Source organism: Natator depressus, chromosome 4 (genome assembly GCF_965152275.1).
Source record: "Natator depressus isolate rNatDep1 chromosome 4, rNatDep2.hap1, whole genome shotgun sequence".
Taxonomy (NCBI): Eukaryota; Metazoa; Chordata; order Testudines; family Cheloniidae; genus Natator; species Natator depressus.
Genome location: NC_134237.1, coordinates 138270856 through 138289592, shown reverse-complemented (window position 1 = coordinate 138289592; position 18737 = coordinate 138270856). Strand labels below are relative to the sequence as shown.

General features: G+C 38.7%; 1 protein-coding gene across 3 annotated transcripts in view; it reads left to right on the top strand.

Annotated features, from left to right (window-relative positions):
- The window catches only part of ZNF638 (zinc finger protein 638), a 64845-nt gene that overhangs the window by 9542 nt on the left and 36566 nt on the right, over window positions 1-18737 (top strand). For all 3 annotated transcript variants that reach the window (XM_074951964.1, XM_074951965.1, XM_074951963.1), the window contains exons 2-17: window positions 942-1003; window positions 1296-1334; window positions 4957-5264; window positions 7631-7980; window positions 9355-9501; window positions 9680-9811; window positions 10164-10222; window positions 10375-10436; window positions 11020-11070; window positions 11974-12045; window positions 13970-14182; window positions 14275-14343; window positions 14427-14495; window positions 15649-15701; window positions 18121-18252; window positions 18423-18551. In XM_074951964.1, coding sequence (XP_074808065.1) covers window positions 942-1003; window positions 1296-1334; window positions 4957-5264; window positions 7631-7980; window positions 9355-9501; window positions 9680-9811; window positions 10164-10222; window positions 10375-10436; window positions 11020-11070; window positions 11974-12045; window positions 13970-14182; window positions 14275-14343; window positions 14427-14495; window positions 15649-15701; window positions 18121-18252; window positions 18423-18551 — 1947 coding nt within the window. The remainder of the gene's footprint in view (window positions 1-941; window positions 1004-1295; window positions 1335-4956; window positions 5265-7630; window positions 7981-9354; window positions 9502-9679; window positions 9812-10163; window positions 10223-10374; window positions 10437-11019; window positions 11071-11973; window positions 12046-13969; window positions 14183-14274; window positions 14344-14426; window positions 14496-15648; window positions 15702-18120; window positions 18253-18422; window positions 18552-18737) is intronic.

Genomic DNA, 18737 nt, shown 5'->3' with positions numbered 1-18737 from the left:
TCATATATGGTCTTAATCTTAAGCACATAAGGGTTTGCAGGTGTGAGGCACTGGTCCTTTAGGCTATAGTGTCACAGCTATTAATTTCCAGCCAAATGTTCCCAAATATAAATAAATATTTCTGTGTTTATATGTGGTAAAAAATGCTTCCTCTCCACGTGAATTAACTGACAGAAAATAAAAGTTTAAAATATTTTGTTTACAATATATTTTAATGCATAAGTAAGGCTGAACATTTTAAAATTCTGTTCTTGAGTTTGAGGCATTAATATAATGGCATAAGTCTTAATGACTTAGCTTTTGATATCTAACATCTTAAAATTGCCCATCTGTGTTTGCTGAAATTATACAGTTCTCGGTTTGTCAGATTTTCTCAACATAAGTAACAACACATTAAACTCTCTAAATTTTTTTAGATGATAGCTAATAGTCTTATACATAAACTGGCTGTTAAAGGTTTTTTTGAGTTATCATAGAAGATTAGGGTTGGAAGAGACCTCAGGAGTTCATCTAGTCCAACCCTCTGTTCAAAGCAGGACCAACCCCAACTAAATCATCCCAGCCAGGACTTTGTCAAGCTGGGCCTTAAAAACCTCTAAGGATGGAATTAAGTAATGATGACTGAAACCACTCACTCGTTTGAAGCAAATAAATTGCTGATTAGTTTAATTTAATGCATTGTTTCTATTTAACTCCTGCTAAAGACGTCATTTGTATGTGTGTGTTGGTTAACAAATTTAATGTGATATTGGTGGTTATTTATTTAGTATAAAATGTAGTCATTTAAGATGAGAGAGTTGAACTAAACATCAGATTTTTTGATAACTAAAATTTTGCCAGTGATGGAAGACACAATAGAAAAATTTCCTTTATATTAATTTTGGACAAATTTTGGCATTTATACATTATTAAACTTCTGTGGATATCTTTTCCTCCAACAGGATTGGATTCAGCATCAGAATAATCCTGCTCACATTGAGAGCTGCCGTCAGTTACGTCAACAGTAAGGGACTTCTGTTATTTGTGTGTACATTTATATGGTAGTCATATGGTATACCATATCACTGTCATATTTCTTTAACTAGCCTTATGTATCTGTCATCCTTATTTGTTTTGGGTGATTAGGATAGAGTTTAAGCTAACATTAGATACTTACAGTTGTTGCTGCTCCAGTACTTGAGCTACCAAACCTATTGCAGTGAAAATAAGTTAGGAACGTAGTTGGAAATCTAATATTAAAGTAGTTCAGGTTGCAAGTTCAACTTGTTGCATTGACTATTTTATTTTTAAAACAGGTATCCTGACTGGAATCCTGAGGTCCATTCTTCAAAGAGGTAACTGCCTTTGAGAAATCAGGCAATTTTCAATTACTCCAATAAAAAATGAATACAATAGTGATTTACTTTTCCTTTATCTAGTTTACCTCTTGTGAGTAATAGCTGTGGTGCCCTTAAGTTTTTATTGTACAGTTATACTAAATGAGGGTTTCTTATGCTTTATCATAGGTTCCCTATACAACAGCAGTACTGTACTGTTGGGGCTACTCTTTCAGAGAAAAGTACAAGGCTGAGGGAACAGTCTCTGGAAAAGTATGGAGAACAGTACTGTCTTGCTCAAGATTAGATGCCTTTCTGGCAGATATGCTTTAGTCAAGCACAAGTTATTGGGCTCAGTAGGTAGTATGTCACCATTACCTTTGGCCTGTGTTATACGGAAAGTCAGACTAGATGATCTAATAGTCTCTTCTGACCTTAAGATCTATGCATACATGAATTTTGAAGCAACTTTATTTGAAAACACAGACTGAAATCTCTACTCTTGTTTGCTTAATTCTGTTTATATTTAAGCAAAATCAGAATATTCTGTTCAGAATTGTGTGTATTTTTAGCGTGTCTTGTGTATAAATCAGGAAAGAGAGAGATAATTTTCTGTTTCCTGAAGTTGGCCTAATCCTTTTAAGCAAGATGTTTGCAGTTGAATGAAGGTGGTCATGAAATGATAGATTTCCGTCTTTGACAGCGTTACTGGTCTAGGGGCTAGGGAAGAAATGGTAGATGTGATATACCTTGATTTTTTGTAAGGTTTTTGGCATAATTCCACATGACATTCTTATAAGCAAATTAGGGAAATGTGGTCTAGATGAAATTACTTTTTGATGGGTACTCATCTTGTTGAAAGACCTTAATCACAGAGTAATTATCAATGTTTCACTCTCAAGCTAAGATGTATCTAGTGGGGTACCACGGGTCAGTCCTAGGTCTGGTACTATTCAATATTTTCATTAATGACTTGGATAATGGAGTGGAGAGTGTGCTTATAAAATTTGAGGATAACAGCAAGATGGAAAGGTTCCAAGCCCTTTGGAGGAGAGGATTAGAATTCAAAATGACGTTGACACATTGGAGAATTTATCTGAATTCAGCAAGATGATATTCAGACAGGTGCAGAGTACTTGATTTAGGATGGAAAAATCAAATGCACAACTACAAAATGGGAATAACTGTCTATGCAGTAGTACTTTTGAAAAGGAGCTGGAGGTTATAGTTGATCACAAATTGAATATGAGGCAACAGGGTGATACATTTGCGAAAAAGGCTAATATTGTTCTGGGGTATATTAACAAAGAGTGTTTATATGTAACACATGGGTAAATGTCCAGCTCTGCTTGGCACTAGTGAGGCCTCAGCTGGAGCACTGCATCCAGTTCTAGGGGCTACACTTTAGGAAAGATGTGGGTAAATTGCAGAGAGGTTAGAGGAAAGCAACAAATGATAAAAGGTTTTTAGAAAACCTGACTTGTGGGGGAAGTTTAAAAAAACTGGGCATGTTTAGACTCGAGAAAAGAAGGCTGAGGGGGAGTCTGAAAACTGTCTTTAAATACGTTGAGCTGTTATAAAGAGGACTGTGATCATTTGCTCTCCATATCCACTGAAGGTAGGACAGTAGTAATAGGCTTAATCTGTGGTAAGTGAGATTTAGGTTAGATATTAGGAAAACCTTTCTAATTGTAAGAGTAGTTAGACTCTAGATTAGGCTTCCAAAGGAGGTTGTAGAATCCGTATGATTGGAGGTTTTTAAAAACAGGTTGGACGAACCCCCTATCAGGGATGTTCTAGGTTTACTAGGTCCAGCATCAGCCCAGAGAGCTGGACTTGAGGACCTCTCAAAGTCCCTTCCAGCCACATATTTCTATGATTCTGTATCTCCTGGGAAGCTTCTTGTTAAAAGGCTGAAAATATGAACACAAAAATTACTTGGAACAGATCTAGTGCACAGGCACCTTTTTAAATGTATTAATGATTTTGTCTGAGAATACGTATGGCTGACTAAGTTTTGAAACATTCATTGAAGAGAGAATTTTGTTAAAACTTCAAGTGGATGTTTTTGGTGCTAATGATTATTTTTGAGTACTGACGTGCTCAGTGCAGTACAGAATGAAGAGTGTCATGCTCCTAGAGGTAGGAACCTTTTCTAACATTAGATCCAATGCTTGGGGTGAGGGACTTTAAGTAGGCTTAAGGGTGTGCAAGGTTTTATTTTTATTTTGAGGGGTGGGGCTTTTCTGAATATCTGTATCAAGGTAATACAGTGAGAGAAATTGGGTATAGCTTGCTATTATAGCCTGTCAGTCAGACCCAGAGCTGCTGGCTGTTTTTCAAGGTCCTGGAAGTATTACTTGTGCATGGTTCCCAGTTCAGCAGCAGTTACTGGATCTTCCATCCATAGGGCAGTGTTACGTTTTTACTTAACTACTGTGATTGGTCTATGTGATATAAAAACTTTGTTTTTTAATGGAGATATGAGTAATAAGACTTTACAGGTTGCCTTTCTCTAATTTCAAATTCCACTAAGATGAGATTTAGTACACAGCCTCACACTGCAGTGACAACTCCTTTACCTTTCTCTCTCACTGCCCTGTCTTCCCACTATTCCTGTCATCCTCACATTTTGCGTTTGCTACTTCCTTATCTGTTTCTGCTAGGCTTGATACAGGAATTACTGGTAAAATTCTATTGCTTGTGTTATGCAGGAAGTCAGACTAGATTATTATGGTCCCTTCTGGTCTTAGAACCTCTGTGAATCTTGTATGTATGAATCTGTGTATCTCCTCACTGTATTTTCCACTGAATGCATCCGATGAAGTGAGCTGTAGCTCACGAAAGCTTTTGCTCAAATAAATTGGTTAGTCTCTAAGGTGCCACTAGTACTCCTTTTCTTTTTGCGAATACAGACTAACACGGCTGCTGCTCTGAAACTTATGAATCTTCAGTCACCTTGCAGTTTTTAGCCACTGATCAGTCTCTCCTGGACATCCTGTTCTTCCTTGGCTTTTGTGGCCTGTCTGTCAAGGTTCTGCTACCTCTGACTGCTTTCATTGTCTTCTCATGTGATCCTTCTTCTCCCCCTAGCCATCAAGGCTCTGTTCTATATTATTTCCTCCCTATATACTTTGGCGTCTGCATCAGTTCACACAAATGTAGGTAGCATCTATTTGCAGCTGTCTAATATTTACTTAAATCCTGTCATGTTGTCTTCGTTCATTCCCATGTATCTGACTGTTTTGCAGGCATATTGTCCTGCATTGCCCATCACGAAACTCAGTTTCAGCACATAATTATTTTTTCTGATGGACCCTCTTCTCCTCCTCTTTCTGTTGACAGTACCACCATCCTCCCTGTCTCTTACGCTCAAAATTTTGGGGTTATCTTTTTAGTTTCCTCTCTTTCTCTCTTCAGATGTTGCCACCTCTGTCCTAGTCACCTCTCCAACTCAATTCCCAGTACTTAAATTCCATTAAGGAACTTGTGTTACTGGAGTTTGAAGCACACCTACTCTTATCTCCAGTTTTAGTTTTATTTTCACAAGTTGTTTCAAGTTGTTTAAATTGAATTGATCCTTTTCAAATTAGATAAGGAACTACTTTGGGTAATCTGGTCATCTACATTTGTTTCACAGAAATGAAGGCGAGAGAAAAGAAAATCAGACCCCAAAAAGACGTTCCAACTCTGCTAGTCCTGGTCCTAGGCATTCAAGAGGATCAGGCTCTGGCCACATGCTTCGCCGGTCCCGATCCCGATCCCGGAGCCCTGGCCGTTTCAGGCTAGCTAGACCAAGAAGTCGAAGTCCAAGGCAGATGCATCGTCCTAGCCCTAGACACAGGTCTAGGTCACCACAGCGATCTAGAAATCCTCTGAGGTGTAGTCCACGACCCCAAAGATCTGCTAGCAATGAATGGGCATCAAGGAGGACAACGAGATCTCCAGGTAAGGAGATGGATATTACAGAAATTAAAGGGCAAGCTATCATACTGAAACTTTGGTAGTTTTCAGGAACTTTACCTGTCCTTGAGCCCACCTGCCAATTTGATTATATAGTGGAAATAGTGGAACTCACCGTTCACTAACTGCTGTCAAGTGCCTGCAATAATGCTGGAGAAAGTGGTCGGTTTTTTTTTTTTTTTAAGCCTTTCATAATTTTAGGTGTTAATAGAAGTGGTAAATTTTCAGACTGTTACGATGTTTTGTAAGCTGATGGTGTCTCCTGAGCCATGAGAACTGAACCATGTTTTAACAATTCCATATGTCAGCTTTCTTTTTCTCCTGGAAAAGTGTTTTTTTTTTTGTTTGTTTTTTGTTTTTTTTTTTGTTTTTTTTAACCTCAGCAACACCTAAAACAGTGTGGAATGTCCTCCCTGTACCATTTTAGCTTTTGGTGACATTATCAACTATTGCAGATTCTATGAAGGGCATCAGATTCCTCACTGCTCAAGATCTTAGGCCTGCCTTCTTCTAGCAGTGTCAGTAATGGGGAGAAGGAATTACACTGCCTGCTGAGAGAATGTTAATTGTACCTGTCATAACCATACAGCTAAGGGTAGCCTACAATTCTTCCTTACCTGTAAGGGGTTAAGAAGCTCAAATAACCTGGTTGGCACCTGACCAAAAGGACCAATGGGGAAAGAAGATACTTTCAGATCTTGGCGGGGGAGGAGGTTTTGTTTTGTGTGTTCTCTTGGGAAGCAGAGAAGCATCAGGTCAGAAAACTCCTTCTCCTATAAACCATCCTAAAAGTCACTCATATTACAAAAATTGTAAGTAAAAGCCAGGCAAGGCATGTTATATTATCTTTTGTTTTGCTTGTGAACTTTTTCCTTTGCTGGAGGGAGGTTTATTTCTGTTTTTTGTAACTTTGAAATTAAGCCTAGAGGAAGTTCTGCTGTGTTTTTGAATCTTTTGTTACCCTGTAAAGTTATTTTCTGTCCTGATTTTACAGAGGTGATTTTTTACCTTTTTTTTTAAATAAAATCCTTTTAAGAACCTGACTGATTTCTCTATTGTCCTAAGACCCAGGGGGTTTGGGTCTGTGATCACTGTGTAACAAATTGGTTAGGATGATATTCTCAAGCCTCCCCCGGAAAGGGGGTGTAAGGGCTCCGGTGGATATTTTGGGGGAATAGGAACTCCAAGTGGTCCTTTCCCTGATACTTTGTTAAATCACTTGGTGGTGGTGGCATATCCTCCAAGGGCAAAGAATTTGTGCGTTGGGAAAGTTTTAACCTAAGCTGGTAGAAATAAGCTTAGGGGGTCTTTCATGCGGGTCCCCACATCTGTACCCTAGAGTTGAGAGTGGGGAGGGAACCCTGACAGTACCCCTGCTTAGCTCTTAGATCAATGAGGTGAGATTGGAGCAGAGAGCAGTTGAAGAACCCTCCCTCCCGCAACATAATTGCAAAGCTGCTCTGGCAACTGCAGTATAGAAGAGAGGAAAGAGGAACAGGAGGATGCACTGGCAAGGGCAATAAATAGAGGAGAGGGCTGGTGGTAGTGCAGGGGGAGGAGCAGAGAAAGCTATATTAAAATCTCTACTAATTCTTTCACACTTGAAAGTCTTTTTTTTTTTTTTTTAAAGGTGGCTTGGGGAATGATGAGCAGGATGGGATTAAAAAAAATTCTAGGATGCTAGCTGGAAGATTTTAGAAATATAAAGTACTCATGGACACTTTTTATTCTTTTCCTCTTCTCTGCCTGTCACTTCGTTTCACCCAGTTTGAAAGTGTGTACAGCTCTTAAAAGGTCATATTCTTTTGGGCAACTATGTGGGCAACTTAGTTCTGAAAATGGAGTTATGCTTGCTAAGGGAATATACTGTGTGGTGGGGTGATTGAGGCCCAAAACTTAAACCTTGTTTACACAAGTTTTTACAAAAAAATATTTTTGTTTTAATTGGAACTTTAAAAAAAAAAGTTTGTATACTGAAAAATTCCCCTGCAGTGTTTGCAATCCAAACGTTGCAGCTTTGTGCTACTGCACATATTTAGGAACGGAAACTCACTGTTGTCTACTTACTTTGTCCAGGCTATGAATGTATTGCTGAAATAAAACAGGCAATTTTAATGGTAAAAAGTAAAGTTTTTTGCTTTTGCTACAGTTTTAATTATATACAACGATAAAAGGAAAACAAGCTAGATTAAAAACATTAGGTTCCTTTCTATCTTTTTTTCATAATTTTCCTTTGCATTTTTGCAAATTATCAGATTTGTTTAGATAAAGCAGTTTCTTACAGCTCCGATTCTGCTTGGGAAACTGATAAACAATGTATTATATAGAAAAACTGTTTTTCTTTTCCTCAGACAAAAAGGCAGCTTTGGAGGCTGTAGTAAAAAGTTTGGGAGCCAGTTTTGTTGCAGAGTTCAATAAACAAAAATCACTTCAAGCAACTGGACAAGGGTCCTCAGGGATAGGAAAAGCATCGCCTGCACAAGGGATTTCTGGGGTAGGGAAGATGCATGGACCTATGAAAAAGCCACTAAGTGCTACAGGTCATCACAAGACTTTGAAGAAAGATTTATCATCTGTGCCTGGCTCAGCTGCTTCTAAAATGAAATCTGAAACTGCTGGTGTTCAAGAAAAGAAAGAGATGAATTTTGATGGGAAAGCTGCAAAGGAAACCAATACTCCTCGTCCTGCTCCTTATAACAGAGTCAGTGTTTTTGTATTTTCAGTTGTGGTTTTGAGAATTTGGTTAATACTTTTCATCTTGAGGGAGATCATTTGGAAAAAGGTGTAACTATTCCCTTTAAACAGCTGGCTTGCTGGCTTTGCATAGTAGAAATTGTCGTCTAAATGTAGCAGTGACTACTTACCAAGTCTGATAAGCAGTACTGCAACATGATACGTTGAAAGCTGAACATTATTCAGGAGATGCATATAGGTCATTCTGGCCTCTGACTTTGACAGCTTTCTTAGCATGAATTCACTTTTCTGGTTTTAGAAATAAGAACAATGCAGTGTTGACCAATTAATATGCATTTCTGTGGTGCTTGTTTCAGTACTATCTATTCCGTAGTTCTTATTCATTCATTTATGTATTTATTAACAATAATGTGTATTACAGTAGTGTCTGGAGGCCCCAACTGAGGGACCCCATTGTGCTAAGCACTTGCATATGCACATTCTAAGAGCGAGACCTTGTCCAGAGCAACTTACAATCTAAATAGACAAGACAGACAAAGTAGTACTATCTCAGTTTTACAGATAAGGAGCTGAGGCACTGAGTGATTAGATTATTTGCCCTTACACACATGGGAATCCTGTGGTAAAGATAGGAATTGAGCCCAGAACTCCTGGGTCCCAGTTGAATAATTTAACCACATGACTGTTCTCATAAATTTGTTAATAGGCACCTTAAACCATACATAAACGAGTGGGTGGTGTCTGCAGAATTTATTATTATTTAGCACTGTTTAGTTGTGATGGATGCAACCAGTCATGCTGCTAGAAGCATGTCATTTCCCATCATCAAAGTATACAACAAAAAGAACATTGTATCTTTGTAAATACGATAAATGTAAATTAAATAGATGATATCCAAATGAAACTAAATGACGTTGGTAGTATTTGTGAACCTGTGAAGCACCTTGTGCATTATAAGACCAAACAGCTTAAAAGGATTTTAAAACTATAACGCTTTTTAAAAACTAATAGCCCTAATATTCAAAATAGATCATAATATTAGTTACATTATACTGTGGTCCCACATCATGTTTTACAAGTAAACTTAAAAAATTTTAGACATAGAATCATAGAATATCAGGGTTGGAAGGGACCTCAGGAGGTCATCTAGTCCAACCCCCTGCTCAAAGCAGGACCAATCCCCAATTTTTGCCCCAGACCCCTAAATGGCCTCCTCAAGGATTTGAAAGAAGGGAAGGCAGGTTTACAGTCAATCCTAGTATTAAACAAAAGTGCCAAAAGTTAACTTACCAGTCTATCTGTTTTTAAATTGCAACAATTTTCATTCAAAGCTTTTTTCTTCTAATGTGTGCGGCTTAGAAAATTGTTTTGTTATTTACAGCTGTTGAGAGAGAAGCTTTTGAGTTGTGGCACAGTTCTCCATATATCGGATTTGCCGGATGATGGCTTTTCAGATCAAGATATTAAAAAAATTGTTCAGCCATTTGGTAAAGTTAGTGATCTCTTGGTGCTTCGCTCTAGAAATGAGGTAAGCTATTCTAAGGTGCCCATCAATATGTGGCATCCATATGCCATGCTTATAGTGCCTTAAATGTACATGGCTATGAACATGGTGCGAACAGAGATCCTAAAACAAAATATTATTTGATTTCTTAGGTTTCAATTGTATGGCAAATAATTCAGAACAAACTTGCAATTTATTTTAGGCCTTCCTAGAAATGAACTACAAAGAGGCAGTGATAGCAGCTGTGAAGTATGGTGAGACAGTGCCAGTGCTGGTAAATGGGAAGCGTGTGAAAATCAGCGTAGCAGAAAAACCAAAAGCACCTTCTGGCCAGGTAAGCAGGATATTGGAGAAAAGGGTAATGTTTTGTTGTTGGGTACTTAAGTTAGCTTTAGAAAATGAATGATTAAAGCTACAGGTTTCTTTGGGGAATTAAGATTGGTATGGATCTCCATCTATGGAGGAACAGTAGTCTAAAACAAATATAAATGTATCTGATTCCAGCTCTTACATTTCTTTGATTTTTTTTTCTATTTTCGTTTTTTGCTTGCTTATGGACAGAAGATGGATATTTGTGGATAAATGTAGTAATTTTTTCCGAGCCATAAAATATGTAGTCTGTAGTAACAGGTAAGAAGTAGAGAACACAGTAAAGTTTTACTTCATATTCTTTCTGTAAACTACAGGTCAAAATAAGTCTGAAGAAGGCTCCACAGAACATAAAGAAAGCTGCATTGAGTACAAAGTAAGTGTTGACATGCATGCATAGTAAGTAACACTTTTGCTAGTAATTCTTGAAAATTCATTTTCTTTCTGTTGTTTTTACATTTGTGAAATTGTTTTTTAAAAACTTACGAAATCCACCTGTCATGTCTGATCCTGGTTTTCTCATATTAGAAAAGATGGAAACAGTACTACTACTAAGAAGACTAAATCTGCTACTCCAGCTACTTCTGCAGGTGAGTTCTAGTTGCTCTTTGATAATATCTCCCTTTCCTCCTCCTTGGCTAGTATGGGTTTACTTTTGCCTACCCTGGTTGTGGCTGAAAGCAGGCCCAAGAAGGGGGCTAGAAAACAATTGGTTTATCCTTGAAATTTCCTCTCTCAATACAACCACACACCCCTTAAGAAAATAAATCCCTAACTCCTATGCTCCAGTAGCTTGATCACAAATTGTATGCTTTTATCTGTAAAATGTGAATATGGTATTGATGGTCATATAAAATCAGTGGGTTTTTTTCTGTTAACTTTAATAGGCTATGGATCAGCCCCATAAGCAATAGCTGCTTCCAAGATCCATACCAGTGCTGCTCAGTTATTCAGCTGTCAGGAGGCACTGCAGCAAGTGCCTTATGCTCCCTTCTAGATCCCAGTGCATGCTAGCTTTGATCTGTCAGTGTTCTAACACCCTATTGAAAGATTGAAGACCATTGCTAAAATAGGGCTTTATAACTTTTTGCCACCAGGCTTTGTCATGCTTTTAAAGCAAAACAGTCTTCTGATTTAGGATTTGTTAATGACACATTTTTCTTGTTTCTTCAGGAAAATTAACAAAAGCCGGACATACCGCAACAAAAGCAGTTAAACTTGCTGGTAGGTTTTAGATATGTTTTAATGTACATTTGAAAGTAACTAAACAGCCATGCTGCCATGTACTGTTATTCCATTAGCTTTCACAAGCCACTGTAAACATGATTAGGACAAGTCAGTATTTGGATGGGAAACCAGTCAGGTGTTTAAATATACGTGCTGCTGTTGATTCAGTTGATGGCACTCTCCTTGTGTTGTCATTGAATCCAGTACCTTAGTGGCTGGTTTTTTTTTTGTTTTTTTCAGATAAAGTAAAATTGAGATTCAGATTACTTGTGATCATTAAAAAATACCCTTTTTGTAAGAACAGAACCTCAATGTCCTAGCCTAATTTGAATTTTAGTAATTGTATTTTACTCGTCTAACTCCCTCTGCGGTTGCTGTTGGTATTCTTGCCCACTTGTCTCTGTTGTTGTGTTGCTGTGCAGTTAAATAGCTGCCTCTTTTTACTCCAGAGCAGGCTCCATTTCAGTCATGGATGAAGTGATTCCTATGAATTGTATACCATTTTGTAATGTGTTTGGGATTCCTTTAGGATTGAAATTGGTGTAATAATATCCACTTATATTCAAGGGTGCTGGAACAGTTTTTATAGTGGGAGTGCTGAAAGCAGAAACTATGTACACTGAACCCTCACTAGAACACACGTCTGTCTGTATTGCGCAGATTCGCATATGACGTGGTCACGGCCATGAATCCCAAATTTAATTACTTTAATTGGAATTCATTTTAACGTGGTCCCCGCTATAACGCAGTCCCCACGTTAACGCAGTACTGCACATGGATTCCAAATCCCGCGTTCTAGTGAGGGTCCGGTGTATTTGGTGGTTGTTACTACTTCAAGCCAGGCCCAGTTCCAGCACCCCTGCTTATACTGAGTTCTTACGTTACAATTATTTTACTTAGGTAAACATGAAGTAACAAAGAAACTGGCGGTGCAAACAGATAGTAAAACTAAGAAAACTTCAACCACTTCAGGTAAGGCAAATGAGAATTTTCACTTTCAGTGAAAACATGCAGAAATTCTTTTCCTTATAAAACAGAAGTGCTTTAGGTTCTGAGGCAAAGAGTCCCAGCTTTTTCCCCTCTGGAGTCCCCATTGTAATAGATGTCAAGTATCAGGGGTAGCCATGTTAGTCTGTATCCACAAAAACAACGAGGAGTCCGGTGGCACCTTAAAGACTAACAGATTTATTTGGGCATAAGCTTTCGTGGGTAAAAAACCACTTCTTCAGATGCAACCTGAAACCACTTCAGATGCCTCTGAAGAAGTGGTTTTTTTACCCATGAAAGTTTATGCTCTGATAAATGTGGTGTTAGTCCTTAAGGTGCCACCGGACTCCTTGTTGTCATTGTAATAGATTGTTTGATAGGCAAGCTGCCTGACTCCCTTATGTTCCCTTGCATTGGGCTCCAGCCTGTTGTTGGCAGCAGTTGTTTTATGATGGCACCAGTACTTAGGTGCTGTTTGCAGAAGGCATATAATCGTTGCCTACGGGAGCAGAGAGGGAACGTGGGTTTCAAGAAGTGGGCCGTTATACCTACACCAGCATATTTGTAATGGGAAGCTAGAGTGAAACCAGGGTCATTGAGCGATTCCCATAGCTCTTTTCTACCCCATTTCCCCAGATTAGTCTAGGGCATTCTGCTGCTGCCCTGCCCTCCCACAGTTTGGGAAATGCTGTTCTAAGAGGTCTTGTCTTCTCATCACCAACTGTGCTTATTCGAGAAGACTAGACACCTAAAATTCTAGGTTCTGATGCTGAACTGAGGCAAGAGTAACATCCCTCACTGCCAGGAATTGGCATATTTCTGAATAAAATGCCTATAATTAATGGAAGAGCATGCTTATTGAGTTGCCTTTATCCTCAGAAAATGGTGGTTAGTAATTTACTGAAAATCTTCTGTGTGCTTGGTATTGTAAAAACATAGAGAGACCAGTTCTTTGAGTGGTGTCCCTATGGCCGTGCCAGTTCAGGTGCGCATACACCTCTCAAGCCTTTGAGCAGAGTTTTTTCCACTGCCTGAGCCCATTTGGCCCACGCATGTGCCCTATGCCTCCTCATGATGCACATCAAGGCTATGTAGGGATGCGCAGATGAACTGCCCACAGTTCCTTCTCCATAGCCTTGGCCTGAGATAGAGTTCTAGTTTGTCTGCCTTGAGCATACCTCAGCTGTTTTGTATTAATTTAAAGATTAGTTACTGCAGTTAGTCATTAGTAGTGGTTCTAGGTTATTTAGTAAGTGGATAATTTTTTTTCTCCTTGCGGAGCCTTGTCTTCCTGGCAGGGAATGTCTGGCTTGCCAGGCTTCAAATGCGGTCTCTCCTGTCAAGAGGCTGTACCTGTGAGTGATGGCCACACTAAATGTGTCCATTGCGTGGCATAGTCGCATGTCTCCCAGAAGTGCAATTTCTGCCTAGCTGTCAAGTCTAGGGCATGGAAGAACAGGGAAATTAAGCTCAGACTGTTAAAGATGGAGTACTCACTTTGACCAGTGTCTGAGTCAGGTCAGGAGACCATCTCTCCGCCCCCACCCCTCCTGGTACATCTTACCTGTTACTTATAGTAGACGGCAGCTTTTAGGGCTCGGAAACAATTATTACATCTATCCTACAAATATCCATCTTGTGTCCATAAGTAAGCAAAAAAAAAAAAAAATCGAGTTTAAATAAATAGTTCTGTCCTGTTCCAGAAAGAATGAGAAAATAGTGTGGGTGGTTTTTGTTTTGTGGGAGGAGGGGTCGGATAATCACGAATATGTTTAAGTTGAGCTGGAGATGATCCCTAAGGCCTAAGACATCCATCTAACAGGAATTGTGTTATATATTTCTGTTTGCAAACTAGGTAATTTAAATATGCTGAAATAATGAATGCTTTGCTCTTCCTTTCCCAACACAGCAAAACCTAATGAAAAGAAGCGTATTGATCCTAAGAAGTCTCCAGAATCCAAAAAGAAGGATGCAAAACCTAAGAAAGTCACAGAACCGAAGCGGACTGTAGAGGCTAAGACCACAGAATCTAAACAGGCTGTAGAGGCTAGGAAGACCACAGAACCTAAGAAAGCTGGAGACGATGAGGCCAAAGAAATTAGTAAACCTGTAGCTGTGCAAGGTAAGTTTGTAGTGATACACTATCTAAAATGTTGTATTAAGTTATATAAAATTACTGTTGATCTGATGGCTCCTTTAAAATTGTTCTTGTAGAGTCAATTACACTGACTTCTACTCTGGAGGTGGAATCAAATCAGTCTATGGAATCTGTAGCCAACAAAGGTAAATTGCAGTTTAAACAGTTTTTCACTACTGTCATAAACCTGTCAATATTTGCAAACTAAAATGAGAATATTTTCACATAGAAAATCTTGAGGCCAAGAACACTGTGGAAGTGAAGACAGCTGAGAGTACCAAGAAGGAAAATGCTTCAGGTAGGTTCATGGAGAAAAATATGCAAGCACTTCTTTTGCAGGCGGGGGCTAGGGAAAGACTGTAATGAGAAAATGTACATCTTCAGGGTGTATACTACTTACCTCTTATGTAGCACTTTTCATTTGTAGCACGGAATGGAGCATGTTATTTATTTACAAGTGATTAGAGCAAAGGTGTGAGCATTCCTATATTTATTCCCAACTCTCCCACCAACTCATTTAATCTTGGTGCATCAATTTACCTATGAAAAATTAGCTAAAATAGGCCCTGGTTACATTATTTCTTATAACTGGGGTTCTAACCAGTTACTGTCGTGCTTGGTTCTAAATAGGGTTTATTCACACAAAACATGGTTAATACTCTGTTACTATGTACCTAATAGCGTTTTGCCCTTGCCAGCTGCTGATGGTGGCTCAGGGTTGCTGAAGTAGTTACAGGAAGACGTATTTTTGTAATATAGATGAGCCCCCTTTTACTATGCCTGCATCACAGATTTGGTTGGTCCCTTACAACTTTGTGGTCGGGACCACTTCCCTGTATGTTATGCTGTTGCTCTGTCTGCATTTTTCTGGGCACTGTGTCGTCTTCTGAAACGTCATGAGAGAGCTGCACATACTTTTCGCAGAATGCACTGATATAAACACAGGCAGCTTCATAGGGGAGGAGATAGAAACATGAGTGATATCTTGTGTGGGCACAACTCAGAGGTGTTTGTAACCAGGTCGGCTGATTGTCAACAACCTGATTACAAAAATATGCTTGTTATATGGACAGGGCCATAGTGACTACAGCATGCTGTGAGCTCCTCAGGTAATGGCATTTTTTCATGTGCAAAGTCCTATGGCTATTAAAAACTATTTTCTGAATAAACTTGGTTTGTAATTCCCGTTGCTACATGTATGCACCACCAGTGTAGTGTTCTCCATGTCCAGTAAATGAAGACGTGTCCCAGTATTTTCTATCACTTTGAAAATTGCCTTCAGAAGAATTGAAACTATAAATCTTAAAATGGCACAGTTAAGCAAGTGATCATTTGCATGAGACTATTTTGACAGATTATATGGGCATTCCCTGGATATATAAATACTTGTATGGTGTTTAAAGATATACTAACCTAAACGTCCCCCCGCCTACTCCCTTTTTCCCCCCCAGAAGCTACTGGAGAGACTACAAAGAGTGAAGAACCAACTGAGCCAGCTAGCAAGGTCAGGTTTCACATTCAAACCAAAATTATTTGAATCTGTAAATATTTTTCAAGTACGAATTCAGTGTTGGTGAAAGATACCTGTGTAGACATTACCAGAATCTCAGGTCTTCCGTTTATATGCATAATATATATAGGGCCAGCAAAGAAACTTCTGCAGATTTCACATCTTCTTTCCCCAGAATTGTATGGTCCTGTGAGAGAAGCAGATGTGTAAATGAGAGTAATTTTTACAATCCGTGTTATGTTCTTGGTCTTTCTCAATATGTATATAGGTTACAGAGCAGTGAGTCTCCAATTCTTCATTCTGCAGTCCACTTTGAAAGGGAGAGACTTTCTTATGAGCCACTTTTCCTGCAACTCTTTCCCTGCTCCACCTTGGTTCTCAAAAGTTTAATTCTGTAGGCCAACAGGAAAGCTTCCATGTATCTGCTGGTGGTCTACAGACCAGAGCCTGAGAACTTCTATAGAGCATGTTCTCATTTTTGTGCCCTCTTGCATGCCCTTCTCCTTATCAGGAACTCCCTCGCCAGCCCCCATCCTTATTGCTCTAGACAGCCACCCTCTTCAGTCCAGTCCCCTCTCTAAAACTCACTGCTTACATGATGCCCACAAATGTTAACTCATGTCAGTAATCGCAAAAAGAAAAGGAGTACTTGTGGCACCTTAGAGACTAACCAGTTATGCTCAGATAAATTGGTTAGTCTCTAAGGTGCCACAAGTACTCCTTTTCATTTTGCGAATACAGACTAACACGGCTGTTACTCTGAAACCTGTCATGTCAGTAATATGATGCCGTCACCTCATTATAAAGACCCTCTGACTTACCACATTGTTTGACTTAATATTCTTTGACCAGCCATGTTAGAGTGTAAATTCCTTAGGGTGGGTCAGTGCCCTGAGCGCACACTGGCAGTCTTAACAAATTATGGCAATGCCACTCTCATATCCATAGTTAAGGATGAGTTGAGTTTTACTCTTAAAGCAGGAATTTAACCACTTTATTTTTATGACGAATAGAGTTTATTCTCTTGAAAATTGTAGTACTTGATGAATTCTGTAGCACAATGAATTTTCTGAGAAATTACAAGTAAATCGGTTAATTAAATTCAGTTTAAATTCATTAAATGAGTCTTTTGAGAAATTCAGCATCCTGTGTCGGGCCATTTTTCTGTAACAAATTATCTTAATAGTGGAAGAACATAGACCCTTCAAATTTCCCTACAGTTAACCCCTCACATAAAATCTTGTGCATTGTCTAGATATCAAGATTTTGTTTTAGGATTAATGGTTCTTTTTTGCTCTTCATAACGGAGAGCCTCTCCTTCTGCAGGGGCTGAAGATGGTGTCATGCTACCTACCATCTTCCCTGGGGCAGCTTGGCTTCAGTCTCATTTGAAACTAGGAGGCAGTGGCCAATATGAAGGTCATTCTGCTAATAACAATCCTGTAGCTCACATTAATTGAGAACTGTAGGAATTGGCAGCCATTTTGAAAGAGGGTAGTTTGTGGAAATCTCTGTAGAAGAATATTATTCATTGACTCATTCTGAAGGAGAAGTTTTGTGAAGAATAATAATAAAAAATGACTGATAATCCTAAACGTTACTTTTTAAAAACTACTCGTATCTGCTCTATAAAAAGGAAGAAAAAATAAGAGGAGGGAGGCTATTTGTGGATGGTGTGCAAGGACATTTATGGGAAGGGAGAGAAGAGAAAACTGGGATGTGTGTGTGTGTATGCATGTGTGGAGGTCAGGAGCTGGGGGGAACTGGCTAGTACACTGGCTGCTTTGTGCTGTTCCAGAGTGACACAAAGCAGCCAGTGTGTCCTGGTGCATCTGGCCCTAAAAATTTTAAAATAATAATAATAATAATAAAGGTTTGGGGTCAGTGCTACATATCTTCATAATCGTTAGAAGTATCATCTAGTAACATTTAAGAAAAAACACAAAGATGAAGTTCATAAATCATTACAGGAATGCTGAAATGATTCCAGAAACAAGCATTACAAACCAGGAAATTCAGGAAAAATCTAGTATGTATTCAGAAATTGATTTAATCTAATCTGGAACTGAAGACCTTACTGTGCACTAATCATGGTTATTACATGGCATCAATACAGGGCAGAATAAAGGTGATTTGGGTGCTCTGTGTGTTTCCATACACTAACATATTTGAATTTAATCTTAATTCTGAATTTTCTGGGTTTGTAATGCTTGCTTTTGAGATAATTACAGCATCAGCGTAATTTTATTCTTAAATATCTGCTATGTATTCCAATTTAATGTCGTTTTTATCTGAGAATAATACATGCACTTTTAAGATAAACAATAGGAATTAAATACAGAAAGGCTGACTGACAGTTGGTTTAGAGTAGAAGCAAGGGTTAATGAAAATCTGTACCTTCCTTTGTTTGCAGGAACTTGATGACATATGTGTTGTGCTTATTTCAAACTTACCTGATAAAGGATATTCTGTTGAGGAAGTTTCCAACCTAACAAAGCCATTTGGAGGACTGAAAGATGTTTTAATTTTGTCTTCTCATAAAAAGGTATTGTAATTGGTATTTAGAAAAAAGTTTTCTGGTATAGTATCACCTAAAGAAGCTCTCAAAGAAATTTGTAACAAGTTCAGATGTTGAAATAACTTAAAGGGGACACAGTAGTTCTGCCTTTTTTATTGTGCTTTACGAGGCCACTTAGACTTTTTTTTGTTTAAAAGGCATATCTGGAAATAAATCAAAAATCTGCAGATTCCATGGTTAAATTTTATACCTGCTTCCCAATGTCAGTGGATGGAAATCAGCTCTGCATTAGTATGGCGCCGGAATACAAGAATATAAAAGATGAGGTAAGCAAATGAAATATGAAGCAATTCTTTTTTCTATTTCAGGTGACTGCAGTTACTCAACATCCATTTTTATAGTACCTCCCTGCCAGTCTAGACTACTGCTCTCTGTTTAATATCCATTAGGGCCCTGCTGTTTCAAGTTATTGTTATGTTGATTGTACGCCCTGCCTCCTCTCTTTCCTGGGC